Source organism: Elephas maximus, chromosome 11 (assembly GCF_024166365.1).
Source record: "Elephas maximus indicus isolate mEleMax1 chromosome 11, mEleMax1 primary haplotype, whole genome shotgun sequence".
Classification (NCBI taxonomy): Eukaryota; Metazoa; Chordata; class Mammalia; order Proboscidea; family Elephantidae; genus Elephas; species Elephas maximus.
In genome coordinates this window covers 108,893,020-108,910,291 of record NC_064829.1, presented here as the reverse complement: position 1 = coordinate 108,910,291, position 17,272 = coordinate 108,893,020, and the positions used below count along the sequence as shown (strand labels likewise).

At 47.1% G+C, this 17,272-nt stretch overlaps 1 protein-coding gene across 4 annotated transcripts in view; it reads right to left on the bottom strand.

Annotated features, from left to right (window-relative positions):
• The window catches only part of GRIK5 (glutamate ionotropic receptor kainate type subunit 5), a 76,064-nt gene that overhangs the window by 9,269 nt on the left and 49,523 nt on the right, over positions 1–17,272 (bottom strand). For 2 of the 4 annotated variants that reach the window (XM_049900677.1, XM_049900679.1), the window contains 4 exons: positions 14,955–15,071; positions 14,602–14,711; positions 13,986–14,159; positions 306–471 (listed from right to left, as the gene is read on the bottom strand). The exons of 1 other annotated variant lie outside the window; for it this stretch is intronic. In XM_049900677.1, the coding sequence (XP_049756634.1) occupies positions 306–471; positions 13,986–14,159; positions 14,602–14,711; positions 14,955–15,071 (567 nt within the window). The remainder of the gene's footprint in view (positions 1–305; positions 472–13,985; positions 14,160–14,601; positions 14,712–14,954; positions 15,072–17,272) is intronic. One more of the 4 variants, XM_049900678.1, reaches the window with a different exon arrangement.

The window sequence follows — 17,272 nt, the reverse complement described above, 5'->3', positions numbered from 1 at the left end:
TTCCTCGCTGCTGGCCTATTCTCCCAGACCTGACCTCCCAGAAGCCTGCTTGACCCTCACTGGCCTATATGGCACTGATTTGACATTGGATACCACACCTCCTCCTTTCTCCCATCTTCTGAGTGAAAAAGTCCACTTTCTCTAGACAGACATCAGCACTACAAGAGTGAGAATGTGTCTTCTGCTCACAGCCTCCCTGGCTGTCACTGACAACTAGTCCCTCTGGCCCAGGAGCTGTGTCCAGTCACAGCCAGAGCTTCATAGGAATCCCAACACCAAGCCTGAGAGGTTCCGGGTGGCCCCACCTGGAAGAAGGTCATGGTGGAGCCAGCATGGATGGTCCCATACTCAATGTTGGTCTGATCTGCCAGGTCGTCGGCCGACTCCACAGGCACCTCCATGCGCTGCACGGTGAGGAAGGCGGCCAGGTTGGCCGTGTAGGAGGAGATGATGATCAAGGTGAAGGCCCACCTGAGGGGTGGGAGGGGTGAGCTACACGCTGGAGCCACCCTTCCTCCCTGCCCCAGTGGCCATGCATCTAGTTAGTGGTGCTCCCCGCTCAGTGACCCCAGTATCCAGAAGGCTCAGTGATTGCTGACTAGTGGAGAGGCCAGAACATAGATTCTGGAGTGGGACTTCCTGGGTTTAAATCTTGCCCCGAGAGACTTCTACTTCCAGCTACAAGAGAATAAGATGGTCTGGAAATACCCTGCCACTGGAAACAACTAGAAAACTGGACAAAATATAGGAAACAACTATTTAAAGATATAGAGCAACAGGCATTGCAGGACTGTGATCTCTGAGAAAAGGAAAACAAATGACGTGTATTCTAACACTATCCAGGCTATCTGGGGATTTAATGCACAAGGGTTGGAAAGGATTTTACAGTACAAGGACGGCAAACCCAAATGGAGGCCAACAATTGTGCTGAGTTGCAGAGGTGGAGATCAGAATTCAAAGAAGTCAAGATGGCTGAAATCTGTGGGACAGAGTACTCAAGAGGAGGGAGCTGCACATACAGAGAGTTTCAGAAATCTGCATGGTGTTCTCTTGAGTACTTGGCTAAATATCAATCTGTCACGCTTTAGGTGAAACTCCGTAGGGCTAAACAAGAACAACTTTCAGGGAAAGAATAATTCTAGGGCTCACACTGGACTAGAAATATTTTGAGCTCCTTCCAGCCAGAGTAGAGAGACTGCACTCAATACATGAGGCATTTAGTAGAGATTCAAAAGAGCAAGACCTTAGAAATGGGCCTAATTAGCCCTCAAATAAAAGCTATGCTAGACCTGCCCTAAAATAACTTAAAAACAGACCAGGAAAGGACAAAAAAATAATCCATAAGTAACTTAAGTGATTGCCACAAAAAGTCCAAGACTCATTAAAGTAATTCACTCCAAACGATGTAAAATCCAATGTGAACAATGTAAAATTCACAATGCCTGTCATCCAATAAAAAATTACCAGACATACAAAGAAGCAAGAAAATATGACTAATAACCAAGAGAAAAATCACTCAAACAAAACAGACCCATAATTGACAAAGATGATGGAATTAGCAGAAGAGGACATTAAAACAGCTGTTATAAATATATTCAGAATGCTTAGGGATGCAAAGGAAAACATGAATACAATGAGGAGAAAAATGGAAGAGCAAACGGAACTTCTGGAATGAAAAGAACAACATCTAAAACAGAAACCGTACTAGAAGGAATTACATAGATTAGACACCACAAGAGAAAAATCATGGAATTTGAAGACAGCAACAGAAATCAACCAAAATGATGGACCCTCTGAAAATGAACACAGGGCCTCGATGACCTGAGGAATACTATTAAGTGGTTTTACGTACATGTGATTGGAATCTCAGAAGGAGAAAGAGAATGGGGTAGAAGAAAAATACTCAAAATATATGTATTTTAAGTAATGGCTGAAAAACGTTCAAACTTGATGAAAAGTATAAATCCATAATCAAAGAAACTCAGTGAATCTCAAGCAGAATAAACACACATATACACCAGGGCACATCATAATCAATTGCTGAAAGCCATAAAAAGAAAATCTCAAACACAGATAAGAGTGACAGTAGACTTCATGTTGGAAAGTATAAAAGCTACAAGACAATGCAACAAAGTTTTGGAAGAAAAACTAAATCTTCAATCTAGATAGGAGAATTAACTTCCAGCAGACTGGAAATGTTAAAGGAAATCCTTCAGGCAAAAGGAAAATAATACTAGATGGAAATTCAGATGTAAAGAATGAAGGGGACCAGAAATGGTAAATGTGTGTGTAAGTATAAAAAACATTATTCCTCATTTAAAAATTTCTTTAAAAGACATTGATTTTTTAAAGTACACACACACACAAATTCACAAAAAGAACCTAATGTATCGAGGCGTTCATAAGACATGTAGAACTAAAATATATGATAACAATAGCTCAAAGGATGGAAGGGAGAGATGGAAGTATATTATTGTAAGCGTCTTACATTTTATGTGAAATGGTATAGTATTGAAAGTATTTCGTAATGAATTAAAGATGCATACTATAAACCTAGCACAACTACTAAGAAAAATATAACAAAGAAGTCCAGCTAATAAGCCAATAGTAGAGATAAAAATGGAACTTGAAAAATCTCAATAAACTCAAAAGAGGGTAGGAAAAGAGGAAAAGGGAACAAAGAACAGATGGGACAAATAGAAAACAAATAGCAAGATTGCAGATTTAAATCCAACCACATTAATAATTACATTGAGGGCAAATGGTCTAAACCAGGGATTGGCAAACTATAGTCCATAGGCCAAACCTGGCCCATTGCCTATTTTTTTTCATAGCTCTCAAGCTGAGACTGGCTTTTACATTTTTAAATGGTTGAAGAAATCATAAAAAGAATCACATTTCATGACACATGAAAATTATATGAAATTCAAATTTCAGTGTCTACAAATAAAGTTTTATTGGAATACAGGCATACTCATTCGTTTATGTATTATCTACAGCTGCTTTTTCGCTACAATGGCAGAGTGAGTAGTTGCGATAGAGACTGTATGGCCAGCAAAGTCTAAAAATATTTACTATCTGGCCTCATATAGAAAAAGTTTGCCAACCTCTGATCTAAACACTCCAACTTAAAGATTATCAGAATCGATTAAAAAGCAAGACCCAACTATGTGCTGTCTATAAGAAACCCAATTAAACGTAATCATGTAGGTAGGCTGAAAGCAAAAAGATAGGAAAAACCTAGGCTATGGGGAAATTCAGCAGAAGAAAGCTGGAGTACCTATATTAATACCAGACAAATTAACTTCAGAACAAAGGAAAGTTACCAGGAACAAAGAGGGACGTTTACATAATCATACAGGGGTCAATTCATCAAAGGCACCTATTAGTCCTAAACATTTGTGTGTCTAATTACAGTGCTTTCAAATTCATGAAGTAAAAACTTATAGAGCTGAAAGGAGAAACAGACAAATCTACAATTGTAGGAGATTTCAACACTCCTCTCTCAATAACTGGTAGGACAAGTAGACAGAAAATCAGAACGGATATAGAAGACCTGAACAACATCATGAACCTCCAGGACCTAGCTGACACTGTAGACTACTGCACCCACCACCAGCAGAACACACATTCTTCGCAAGTGCACGTGGAACATTCTCCAGGACAGATCCTATGCTGAGTCCTTAAACAAGGCTCAATAAATTTAAAAGGATTAAAATCCTACAGAATTAAAGTAGAAATCAATAATAAAAAGGTCCTTGGAAAATCTCCAAATCCTGGCTCCATCCATGTGACCGTGGACTTCATGTCTGTTTCCTCACCTGTGAAATAATTATGGCCCCTTCCTCATAGGCTGTTGTGAAGAGTAAGTAAATCTGTGAAAAGGGCTCAGAACAGGGCATAGCACAGCCTAAATGCCACGCTAATGTCTGCTCTCATTCTCTTGGTGACAGGGCTGGCTCAGGAAATGAGGCACCCATCCAGCCCGGCTTTAGGGCCCCAGGGTGGCCACTTGTCACACCCTGGCCCTCTCTGTCTTCCCTAGCAATTACAACTTTTCAGACAGGGATTGGACTGGACCATAACACAGAAAACGATACTGGTGAGCAGTGAGCTTCTTGGGTCAAGTAGACACATGAGACTGTGGGCAGCTCGTGTCTGGAGGCGAGATGAGAAGGCAGAGGGTGACAGGAGCTGGTTGAATGGACATGGGAATACAGGGTGTCTCATTAGGGGGAAAGCAGCTAGGGTTACATAGCAAGGTGTGTATAAGTTTTTGTATGAGAGACTGACTTGATTTGTAAACTTTCACTTAAACCACAATTAAAAAAAAAAAAAGTGATTTGGAGCCCTGGTAGGGCAGTGAAGAGCTCAGCTACTATCTAAAAAGTTGGCAGGTCAAATCCACCAGGCACTCCTTGGAAACCCTATGGGCCAGTTCTACTCTTGTCGTATACGGTCGCTATGAGTCAGATTCGACTCCATGGCAACAGGTGCTTTTTTTTTGGCTCCCTGCAGATCACAGAGATCTGTGGGACATGAAGAGATGCTTAGAGGACTTCCCAGGACCCTTACCACAAGCAGATGCTGAGTGCGTGTGAAAGCACTGTGCTAGTCCTTGGAGAGGGGGTGGGGGCGGATAGAGGGATGAATGATACAGCCTTCTACAAAATAAAACCAAAACCACAATACCCAAAGACCCAGGGTCTGACATAACCCCTCTGGAAACCAACTCTCTCCAAATCCACCTTATGAATCAATGTTGTCATTCACTCTTGCCAAAAGCATGCATGCACGGCACACACCAGGCCCCACCTTAGGCCCTGGGGATACAGCAGGGAGCGAGACTCAGTCCTCAGCCTCCAAGAACCACCTTCAGCTGAGTTGGGGGAGGTGGGACAGACATGCAGGTGACCTAGTATGGCGAGTGTCTAAGAGCAGAGGGCCATGGGAACACTTGGACCCAAGGTAGTTTGAACCAGCCTTGGAGCATCACGGGAAGCTTCCTGGAGGAAGTCTTGTCTATTTAAGCTTAGGAAAGGGAGGAAGCTGGTGGGGTGGAAGAGTATGGCAGGAGATACATTTGGGAAGAGGAAAGGCATATGGGAAAGCCTGGGAAGTAGGAAGAAGCGTGCTGCCTTTCAGTAACTGCAGAGCGTGGCCTGATCAGGCCACAGCAAAATAAGGGGACGGACCACGGGCTGAAGAGAGATTGGGACTTGAGATGCCAGCTGTGGCCAGACCATGCAGGCTGGAAGCCTTGTTGAGGAGCGTGGACTTGATCCTGAGGTCACTGGGGAACCAATACAGGGCTGAAGCAGGGAGGGATGGAAACCAGATGTGGGTGTTTAGAAGACCCCTCTGGCTGTTGTGTGGAGAAGACACTGACAACGATGAGAGTGGGGCACGGGGAGGCCGGTGAGGAGCCTGCTGTAGTGACCCGGGGCTGTGGGAGTGTGGGCCAGCCAGGTGGGCAGTGGGTGCAGAGAGAAGTGGGTGAATCCATCTTGGAGGCAGAATACATCAGATGGGATGACGGATGGGATGACGGATGGGATGTGGGCAGGGGGAGAGGATGCACTCTCGGTCAACTTCGGGTGTGACACAACGCCTCCCAAAACCAGCTGTCTCCAAACCCGCTCCATGGATCAGTGCCCCATTTGCTCCTGAAAGAAGTATGCCTGGTACACACCAGATCCCCCTCCAGGCCCTGAGAATATGGCGAGGCTGACTGGGTGGGGAGGGAACCACTCACTGAGTGCAGAAGAACACAGCGAGAGCCAGATGTGGGAGTAAAGATGACGGGCTCCCATGTGGACAAGTTGAGTTTGGGATGCCTGTCGGCCACCCAAAACGGGCAGCCCAACCAGGCTGGAAATTCAGATGCCTGGATACCAGGCTTTGGGAAGTGTCAGTATGTGAACAGCAAGGAGAGCCTGGGCAAGGAGAGGGCCCCGAGGGTAAGGAGTATTGGTCTCCCAGCAGGGAGTGCCCCTAGGAGGTGTTTGGGGGAAGATGCTCGGGAAGGTGTGGGGCGTTATGTTGGCCAGAGTGATTGAGGGGTACTACGGATTCCAGTGGCAGGGCAGGTACCCAGCACAGTCTGAACGACAGTGACCCCAGTGTATGAATGGTTAACACACTCAGCTGCTGACCCAAAGGTTGGAGGTTTCAGTCCACCCAGAGGTACGTCAGAAGGTCTGGTGGCCTACTTTCAGAAAGTCAGCCACCGAAAACCCTTCGGACACCCAAAACTATGGTCCCCGGATGCTCTGTTAACTCAGAACTAAAACCGTTCCCAAAGCCCACTCTTCAGACAAAGATTAGATTGGGCTATAAAACAAAACAATACTTGTGAGGAATGTGCCTCTTAGTTCAGACAGATACGCAAGACCAAACAGAGGCAGGATAGAAGGCAAGAAGGGACAGGAGCTGGTTGAATGGACACAAGAAACCTGGAGTGGAAAGGGGGAGTGTGCTGTCACATTGTGGGGACTGCAATTAATGTCTCATAGCAATACGTGTATAAATTTTTGAACAAGAAATTAACTTGAGCTGTAAACTTTGACCTAAAGCACCATTTAAAAACAAAAACAAAAAAAGCTCTACAGAGCTATAAGGGAGGAGGGAAACTAGTTTAATGGAAATAGAACAACCAGAACATAAATAATGAGAAAGCTGACCATTGTAAAGAATGTAACCAATGTCACTGAACAATTTGCATAGAAATTGTTGAATTGTTAAACTGCTGTGTAAACCTTCACGGAAAAGACAATATTACTAAAAAAGAAGAAAACCCTAGAAGCACAGTTCTACTCTGACACACATGGGGTCGCCATGAGTCAGAGTCAATTTGAAGGGAAATGTTTTGTTTTTTTTATGGTTCTAATATAAGCTGAAATATCCAGAAATGTACCTATCGTTTAAATGACGAATGACTGGATTTTGTTTTGTTTGAAACTTTGCCAAGAGCTGTTCACCATTTTGGGAAACCAAGTCTCTGACAGCAACTCCACTCATGGTATTTGAGCCACTAAGTCGAGGCACCTGGAGGAGTCTACATTAGTAAGTTGTCATGTTCACCACTCATGGTGATTTGTATTTATATAAACATACTCATTTACCAACTATTTTAAAATGTCAAATATGAAGTGTCAACCAAATTCTATTAAATAGTCTTACTTCTTAAAATTCCAACCGTATTCGTTAAGAGTAGGTGCACCACCTGAATGTTGAACCACGTCTTCCAGCACAGGCCTGCCCAAGCATTTACGTATGGATTGCATATTATTTCACCATAAACCACTGCCCTTCTTTTTCTCTTCTGTCTTGCAATTAGGGCATTATATTGATTCGTTGTAAATTGATTTCTGTGTAGGTAGACTATATTACCCTTGAATTTTCACCTCAGGGGGATAAAAGGGGAGTGCTACAAACTATATTTGTTATAAAAAGAGGGTGTTAGGGGAAAATGCAGAACAGAATTTCAAATTCTCATGGAATCCAGACTTTCTGGGGCCATGGAGGTTGGACAAACCCCTGAAACTACTGCACTGAGATAATCTTTAAACCTTAAATCAAAAATGTCCCCTGAAGTCTCCTTAAAAACCCAACAACAGTTTAGCTTAACTAGTAAAAAATGTCTGCCTTGAGCATTATGCTCTTTTAAGAACTATCTATATGGGATCAAATTGACAACAGCAACTCAAAAAATTAGATAGGAAGCTTAGGGGGCAGTGAGTTTTATGTTAATGGGGAGCCAGAATGGCTGCACAACTCAAAGAATGTAATCAATGTCAATGAATTGTACGTGTAGGAACGGTTGAATTGGTGTATGTTTTGCTGTGTATATTCTCAACAACAAAAACAAAAGATTTTTTAAAAAGGTGGTGTAGTGTCTGTGGATGCTGAAAATCACTGGGGTGGAGGAGTGGGTACCACCATTTGGGGGATGGCAAGGCAAGGGAAGCCAAAGAAAAATGAAACAGAAGATCCAAAGAGGTGAGAGGAAACCAGAAGGACACAGTGGCCTGGAGGCAAGGGAGAGCTTCCAGATGAGGGTGGCTAACAGGGCGCGTGCTGCTAACAAGGTAAGACAGGGATGGATTTACCAACAAGGAGGCCACATGTCACCTTGGTGGACCTGGGGGCTGGGGAGAAGGGTGAGCAAAGAATAGCCTGGGGAGGAGTTGAGGACATTGGTCTAAAGAGCTCTGGAGATGGACAGAAGTGAAAGCAGGCAGGGCTCCAAGAACAGGAGAGGAGCTCAAAGGGATCACTGCCCAGAAGTGACTGCGGGAGAGCCTGGGAGGGACAGTGGCTGTGGTCAGAGGGAAACCTCGGAAACTTGCACCTCAGAGCCAGAGCTCTCCTGAATGATGACCGACCACAGATGTGGCAGCCAGAGGCTGTGGCCGCAGTAGACACTGGAGCTGAGGGGCCAGGAAGCAGGTTCTTGCCAGGCTGCTGCTGTTCATACGGCAGCCGAGTTCCCTAAGATGATGGCGCCTAACCCCCCGCCGCCCCACCACTGGAGCTTGAGTCCCATGAGCGTGGGGGCTTTGCCTGCTGAAGCTCGGTGCCTGGGTCACATTTGGAGATTAATAAACATCTGTTGAAATATTTGTTGAATGAGCAAATGTGGGGGGACTTGGGGTACAGGAGAGAGAATCACAGGTGCCAAAGGCTCAAAGGAGGAGGGGGCATAGTCAGGCTGCACAGATGGCAGTGATGAGAACTGGCAGAGACCACCAGTTGGACAGCATGATCCCAGAGGAAGAGGGTCTCTGACTGAGGTATAGAAGGGGTGGCCTGCAGAGAAGCAATCACTGGTCCCCCCAACTGACACGGGGACTTGGCCAGATTTGTAAAGGCAGGTCTCCTCAGAGCCCTCTCAGCCACCTCCTCACACCTGAGCTCTGTCTCCTCTTCCTGGAATACCCCTCTCTCTCCTTGGCATGTTTTAGGCTTTGGGAAGCAGCCTAAATGTCACCCCACCCCATTCTCTGTCACTGCACCCTGTTGTCTTCAATAGCACATTTTACATGCATCTGATCTATCATTCAGCCCAAGCCGACTGCTGTCGAGTCAATTTCGACTCATAGCAACCCTATAGGACAGAGTAGATCTGCCCCATACAGTTTCCAAGGAGCACCTGGTAGATTCGAACTGCCAATCTTTTTGGTTAGCAGCTGTAGCACTTAACCACTAGGTTGAAAATATTAATAAGTTTCATTTGGGGTGTGTGGTAGAGAGAATAATGCCCCCCCAATGTACACACCCTAACCCCTGAAATGTGTGAATATGTTGCCTCATGTGGCAAAAGGGCATGGCAGATGTCATGGATCGAATTGTGTCCCCCCAAGTATGTGTCAACTTAATTAGGCCATGATTCCCAGTATTGTGTGGTTGTCCTCCATTTTGTGATCTGATGGAATTATGTTCTACATGTTGTAAATTCTAACCTCTATGATGTTAATGAGGCCGGATTAGAGGCAGTTACATTAATGAGGCAAGACACAATCTACAGGATTAGGTTGTATCTTTAGTCAAACTCCTTTGAGATATAAAAGAAAGATGTGAACAGAGAGAGAGAGGGACCTCCTACCACCAAGAAAGAAGGATTAGGAGTAGGGCACGTCCTTTGGATCCAGGGTCCCTACACTGAGAAACTCCTAGAGCAGGGGAAGACTGATGACAAGGATCTTCCCCCAGAGCCAACAGAAAGAAAGCCCTTCCCTGGAGCTGACACCCTGAATTCGGATTTCTAGCTTCCTAAACTGTGAGAGAATAAATTTCTCTTTGTTAAAGCCATTCACTTGTGCTATTTCTGTTACAGCAGACTAGATGACTGAAACAGCAGATGTGAATAAATTAAGGATTTTGAGATGAGGAGACTATCCTGGGTTATTTGGATTGGTCTGGTGTAATCACAAGGATCGTTATAAGTAGAAAAAGGAGATCAGAGTCAGACAGAGAAGATTCGAATATGCTACATGGATGACTCTGAAGAAGGAGGAAGGGGCCATGATCCAAAGAATGTGGGCAGTCTCTAGACGCTGGAAAAGGCTAGGAAACCACAAGGAACCGGATGCTCCCCTACAGTCTCCAGAAGAAACACAGCCCTGCCAACACCTTGATTATAGCCCATTGAGAGCCACTTTGGACTTCTGACCTCCATAATGGTTAAGTTAAAGACCAGAGCCTTCAGTATGGATTACACCTCAGCATAAAGAAAACAAAAATCCTCACAACTGGACAAATGAGCAACATCATGATAAATGGAGAAAAGACTGAAGTTGTCAAGGATTTCATTTTACTTGGATCCACAATCAACACCCATGGAAGCAGCAGTCAAGAAATCAAATGATGCATTGCATTGGGTAAACCTGCTGCAAAAGACCTCTTTAAAGTATTGAAAAGTAAAGATGTCACCTTGAAGACTAAGATTAGCCTGACCCAAGCCATGGTATTTTCAACCGCATCATATGCATGTGAAAGCTGGACAAGGAATAAGGAAGACCGAAGAAGAACCGACGCCGTTAAATTGTGGTGTTGGCGAAGAATATTGAATATACCATGGACTGCCAAAAGAATGAACAAATCTGTCTTGGGAGAAGTACAACCAGAATGCTCCTTAGAAGCACGGATGGCGAGACTGCGTCTTACATATTTTGGACATGTTGTCAGGAGGGATCAGTCCCTGGAGAAGGACATCATGCTTGGCAAAGTACAGGGTCAGTGGAAAAGAGAAAGACCCTCAGCGAGGTGGACTGACACAGTGGCTGCAACGATGGACTCAAGCATAACAACGATTGTGGGGATGGCGCAGGACCAGGCCGTGTTTCATTCCGTTGTGCATACAGTCGCTATGAGTCAGAACTGACTTGACGGCACCTAACACCAACAACAACATAACTATTAAGATAATAAATCTGTGTTGTTTCAAGCCACTGAACTTGTGGTAATTTGTTACGGCAGCAATTGAAAACCAATACAGTTGAAATGATGCAAATCACAAATGGTAAAAGAAAAATCATCGAGAATCTAGAATTTGAAGCCAGTGCACCATCTGAATTGCCAATGATTACCACATGGCAGATAGTTCCACTCACCGGGAAAGAGAAAAACCTGCCACCCATTAAGGTTAGCCTTGACGTCAACAAATTTTGAAAGAGACAGTGTCTTCGGGAATAAAACTTGACGTCCCTGTATTTATTTGTTTCCTTGTCTGTTCTTGGCCCCTCTGCCTCTTGAGGGCAGGGACAGGGCTGGTTTTCTTCACCCTCATGGCACATGGAGGGCTCCATAAGCATCTGTTGGATGAATGTTCGGACTCAAGAACTCTGATGGGGTGGAGGCAAGGAGGAAGCGCTCCTTAACGGGAGGATTAACCAGGAAGCGAGGTACACACGGGAGTTTCTCAGAGCAAGGTATGCCCGGGCTTACTTGTGCTTACTTACTAATCTGTAAGATTACACTACAGATTAATAAGTAAACCTGTGCATACCTTGCTTATTGGGTAATCTGTCCCTGCTCCTCAAGAGCACCAAATGCCTGAGATTGCTATGCAGAGGTTACCAGGGCCTCAGGAGCAGGCAGGGCTGGGCTCCAGCTGGGTGCATGGCATGGGAGAGGGAGCCCCAATTCTGGTCACGTCCTGCCTCTAACTGAATGCATGCTTGTAGGCAAATCACCCGCTCTCCGGGTCTCAGTCTTCTAATGGATAAAGTGAGGAGAATGTTCTCTGTCTGAAGTATTCTCCTGAGCTTTCTGTGGTTCTAATGAGGAAAGAATGTGAAAACGGCTGTATGAACTGCAGTTCAAGCCTGGGGGTTATTTAAAAGACCGGGGTAGTGTTACTGGTTGAATTGCGTGTCCCAAAAAGATAAGTTCAATTCCTAACCCCCAGTACCTATGAATGTGACCTTGTTTGGAAATAGCATTTCTGCGGATATAATTACTATCACACGCCGCCTAATGTCCGTTCGGGGAATGTCCAACCACGTATACAACCGTGGTCCCAATCCTTGTGAAGCCTATTATGTTAATAATTTGAGGTACATACAATGGTTCCTAATAACAAACGGGCACTCACATCAAAACGTTATGTTGTTATTACCGTATTATTACGTTAAAGATGTTCCAGTGTATCTGCAAGTGTTTCTTCAATATTTTTGATGCATAGAAAGGTACACTATCTACTATATACTAAAACAAACATTTGACTGACGTTAGACACGAACTGTACTTAGCTGTTCTGACTTACGTACGAATTCGACTTAAAGACAGACCTGGAACCGAACTTGTTCATAACCCAGGGACTGCCTGGATGTAATATGGTGTGCACACAACAGCCAAATCACGTAACTTCCTATTTCACAGAAATATCGCGGACATCAATCGACACATGACTGTATTTAAGCAAGCATGAGGTCATACTGGAGTAGGGCGGGCCCTAATCCACTATGACTAGTGTCCTTTCTAGAAAAGGAAAGGAGACACAGAGGGCAGAACATCTTGTGACGATGGAGGCAGAGACCAAAATGATGTGTCTATAAACCAAGGCCTGCCAAGGATTGCAGGAAACCACCAACCGGAAGCTGGGAAAGAGGCATGGAACAGACTCCCCCTGAGAGCCTCCAGAAGGAATCAGTGTTGCCCACATTTATGAACTGAATTGTGTCCTCCAAAAATATGTGTTGTAAATCCTAACCTCCACACCTGTGGTTATAATTCCATTTGGGAATCAGTTGTCTTTGCTATGTTAATGAGGCTGGATTAATGTAGGGAGTGTCTTGAGTCACTCTCTTCCGAGATATAAAAGGAGCCGATTAAGCAAGCAGGGACAGAAGAAGATAGATGCCAAGCCACATGGAGATCTCCAAGGAACCAGGAACAGAAGCTGAAGAGACAAGGACCTTACCCCAGAGACAACAGAGGGAGAAAGCCTTCCCCTAGAGCTGGCACCCTGAATTTGGACTGATAACCTTCTAAACTGCGAGAAAATAAATTTCTGTTTGTGAAAGCCACCAGCTTGTGGTATTTCTGTTATAGAAGCACTAGATGACTAAGACACTCACACCTTGATTTTGGACTCCCAGCCTCCAGAACTGTGAGACTAGAAATCTCGGTTGTTTCAAGCCACCTAGTTTATGGTACTTCATAACAACATCCCTGGGACACCTCGTTAGTAAATGCAAATGGTACAGTGGCCAGGTCGGAAAGTGACTGAAGTGAGTGAGAGGCATCAGGTGTGTGGGGACTGAGGCCAACGGATAGGCACGCCCACAGAGGGGGCAGCTCAGCTCCAAACACGGGTGGACGCCAGGTGGCAATGCAGGCCGAGTGTTAGCAGATCTGAACTTTCAAGAAGGGCAAGAAACTTGGGTCCATGAGTAAATCTGCCCACTTTTTAAATGTCAGCAACTGATTCAAAATTTTCAAAACCTGTGGGCCAGGCGCCAAATGAGGTGGGTGGCTTTTCTCTGACAAGTGGCTTCTTAGGGCTTGTCTCAGGGGCAAAATAAGTTCTGTCCAAGATTCAGGTCCCTCTGAGGCTTCCAGGGAGCCCGTGTTCCTGTCTGGGCCTCAGTGTCAACCTCTGGACAGTGGAGGCTCTCCCAGACTGAGGATGCTAAGTTGTTGTCACCACCAAGGCCATGACCCAAGAGAGCAAGAGCAACATGGATCCTGTTATGATTATAACCCTTTGAGCCAGCAGAAAGCTGTTGTGGGCACAGAGCACTTCCCATACATAACTTCACTGAATTCTTCCAGCCCTGAGTCACAGGCCCTTTTATCCCTGTTTTTTAGATGAAGACACTGAGGCATAGAGGGGAGACGGCAGGTCACCAAGGTTTCATGGCTGACTGCCCTATTCCCTGTCACACAGGTAACAGTTGGGACAGGGAACCTCCCAGAGGACCATAGCAGCCCCTACCCTGTCCACCCCGAGGCAGTGGGCTGACCGCTGGGCCTCTCACCAGACTCCGCTGACGCAGCGCGTGGACAGCGCCCGGGGCATGATCTCCGAGCCCTGCTGCATGAAGCCCCCCACGGGAAACCAGAGGCTGTTGCCCAGCGTGTACTGGTTCTCCAGGATGTGGGGGCGCGCCCGCAGACACGGATGCGGGTTATACCACTCGTAGGGGCTCAGCCTGTGGGGAGACGCAGGGTGGGAGGTGATGAGGTAGGGAGGAAAAGGAGAGAAAGAGAGGCTAGAGACAGAGCCACTGTGAATGGAAGCAACGGAGAGAGAGAAAAAGGAGGGGAAAAGAGAGATGGACACGCACAGAGAGACGGATACATAGCAGAGGCAGAAAGAGACACAGAGGAGCCCGTGGGGTCAAAAGTTGCGAGAGACAGAAAGAAAGGAAAGGCCCAGAGAGAGAGGGCCACAGAACACGAGTCAGAGCCACAGGGGGAGAGAAGAAGGCCCTGAGACAGAGCAAGAAAGGGAGAGAGGAGGGTGTGGGGAATCTGAGGTCCCGTAGCAGAGGTAAGCCGGCCAGGCCAGGAGACAGAACATGCTGGTTAACCATAGAGGCTCCTGGCTCATGGGCCCCCACTCTCCTTCCCAGGCAGCCAGTCAGGACTCACCTGGCGGCCAGGAATAGTACACAGCTGACAGCCAGGTAGGCGAGAAGCATGAAGAGCCACACAGCAGGGGAGAAGGGGTCCAGGAAGGAGAAGTAACCAGGCTTGCGGCCCTGTGAAGAGAGGGGGTGAGACCCAGAGCAACCCTGACCTGAGCTGCAATCCCAGCCCCTGGCCCCACCCGGGATCCAGGAGCCTGACTCGCCCTTCCCAGGTCCCTGAAGAGCAAGGCCATCAAGCCTGCAGTCCTCATCATGCCCTTGGGAGCACAGGAACCAGCCCCCTACCATACACTTGTCGGCTCCCAGCCCGGCCTCCATGCCAGCCAATGGCCGAAGTTTCCAGGGGTGACTGACCATGTGCACGCGGTAGAGGATGCTGATCCCCAGGGTCATGAAGGGCTTAGAGAAGTCGATGACCTTCTCCCGCTCGGCCGTGATGGTGAACGCAGCCACAGCCAGGTCTGCCTTCTGCTGGAGGGGAAGCAGGGCAGAGGCAGGGAGTGGGCCGGGGAGACAGAGATGGGTAGTTAGAGGAAGACGGACCAAGAAGAGAGGGACAGAGAACAGATGGGGACAGAGCCTGGACTGATACCAGGAGCCCACTCAGGCCTGAAACCAGCTGTCATCTTCTCCGTCTGCTGTAAGAGGCCTTTTTGGCCGTCCTCCTGCCCAGCTGCCTTGCCCCATCCAATCCTCCCTGTCCTCCCGTCAAGTCAGCATTAAGGCCCAGTTTTGATCCGGACACAGCCCTCCCCCTGCCCCACCCCCTGGCCCCATGCAGAAAGCCTGAATTGGAATGCCTGGCCCGGACCCACTCTGAGGTCCTCTACAGGCCTTGGCTTTCTCGTCTGACTTCAGTAATCCCCCCCTTATCTGAGGTATCGCTTTCCATGGTTTCAGTTACCCACGGTCAGTCGTGGCCTGTATCAAGTGTGTACGTAGTGTGATGAAATTGCTCACTGTCCTGCTCTGTCATTCACATAACTTTTATTACAGTGTATTGTTACAATCGTTCTATTTTATTACTAGTTATTGTTGTTAATCTCTTACTGTGCCTAATTTATAAACTAAACTTTATCATACATATGTACGCATAGTACAAAACAGTACATATATGGTTCGGTACCATCCGCGGTTTCAGGCACCCATGTGGGGTCTTGGAACATATTCCCCTCAGATAAGGGGGACTACTGTACCAACAGGTAACATGCATTAAGGTGGTACCAACAGTTCAGCACTTGACTCAGTTACTAACCAAAAGGTTGGTGGTTCAAACCCACCGTCCTCTCTGAAATGAAGATTTGGGCCACCCACCATGGAGGGCTTTGCCAGGACAGACCTTCTGTGAGTCCACAAACACACCAGGGTTCCTGTATTAGCTGTGATTAGTCCTAACACAATTCACATATTAGTCGTAACAGTGGCGGAAGTCAGGCCTGACAATCTGCTTCTAAAAGGTCACAACCATTGAAAACCCGGTGGATCATAGCTCTACTCCACAACACGCGGGTCACCATGAGCCGACGGGAACTGGTTGGTTGCTAGTAACATTCATTAAGCGCCTACTGTGTGCCGGGCCTCATGCTATACAGCACTTTACGTAATCTCCTATACTTTTCCCAACAGCTCTGGAGGGTTACTATGCTACCCCTACTTTATACATGGGGAAACAGTCTCAGAGAGGAGGGGTAAAGACACTAGCCAGTAATGGCAGAAGCTGGGGACCGTAAAGTGGGGATCTGACCTGCACTCTGAAAAGACTCAAACAAGCAGTGAGATATGTGGGTGAAGGTACCCCCAGCTCACAGCATGGGGTGTATGGTTCACCTGGGAGAATGGCCTCAGGGAGGTCCGGGGTCCAGGTCTCAGGTGGGAAAGGGCAGGGAGTAGGTGAGGAGGGAGAGAGAAAGGTTTGGACTGGGGCTGGCAGGCACACCCAGAATCCTTTTCTGAATGCACTGCCTGATCCATAAGGGCCATCTCAGCTCTGGCCCAGTGGACATGAGCTGGCCTCTAGCTGTGGGCTGGACACAAGGCTGGGAGTTCTCCCAGTGTGTGCACTGCACACACACACCACACAGATGCATATACACAGCACACCACCACCGATGGTCACAGCCACATCTACACCAACACCGGAGGCCATGACCACACACACACACACCAAGACCCAGGCTGCCCACGACACATGCCATCTGTGCAGAGGCAGATGGGACACACGCATCAGCACATGCGTGTGCAGAGGAGCAGACACATGAGAGGTACGGTACACTCACCCACGCATTTGTACAGGCATGACAGAGGAGGCAGGCCAGGGAGTGGGAGCCCTGGCAGCTAGCCCCCACTCCCCCTGAGTGCATGGGTGACCTCGGGCAGTGGCTTTTCCATCTCAGGGCCTTGGTTTACTCATCTGTACAATGCGGTGGATGGGGACGAGGTCTCCCAGCTCTCGGGGCCCTGGTGTTGGAGCCCAGCTGCTAGAGTGCCCCCTGCAGGTATGCTGACTCCATCCCCCAGGGCTCCAATGGGCCCCAGCATCAGGGGCTGGGGGTGGAGGGGACCCCCAAGCCCAAATTCAAGCAGAGGCCTCCCCATGGGGCTGACATAAGAAGCCAAGGCCGTAGAACTGCCATACAATCCAGCAATCCCACTCCCTGGAATATATCCTAGAG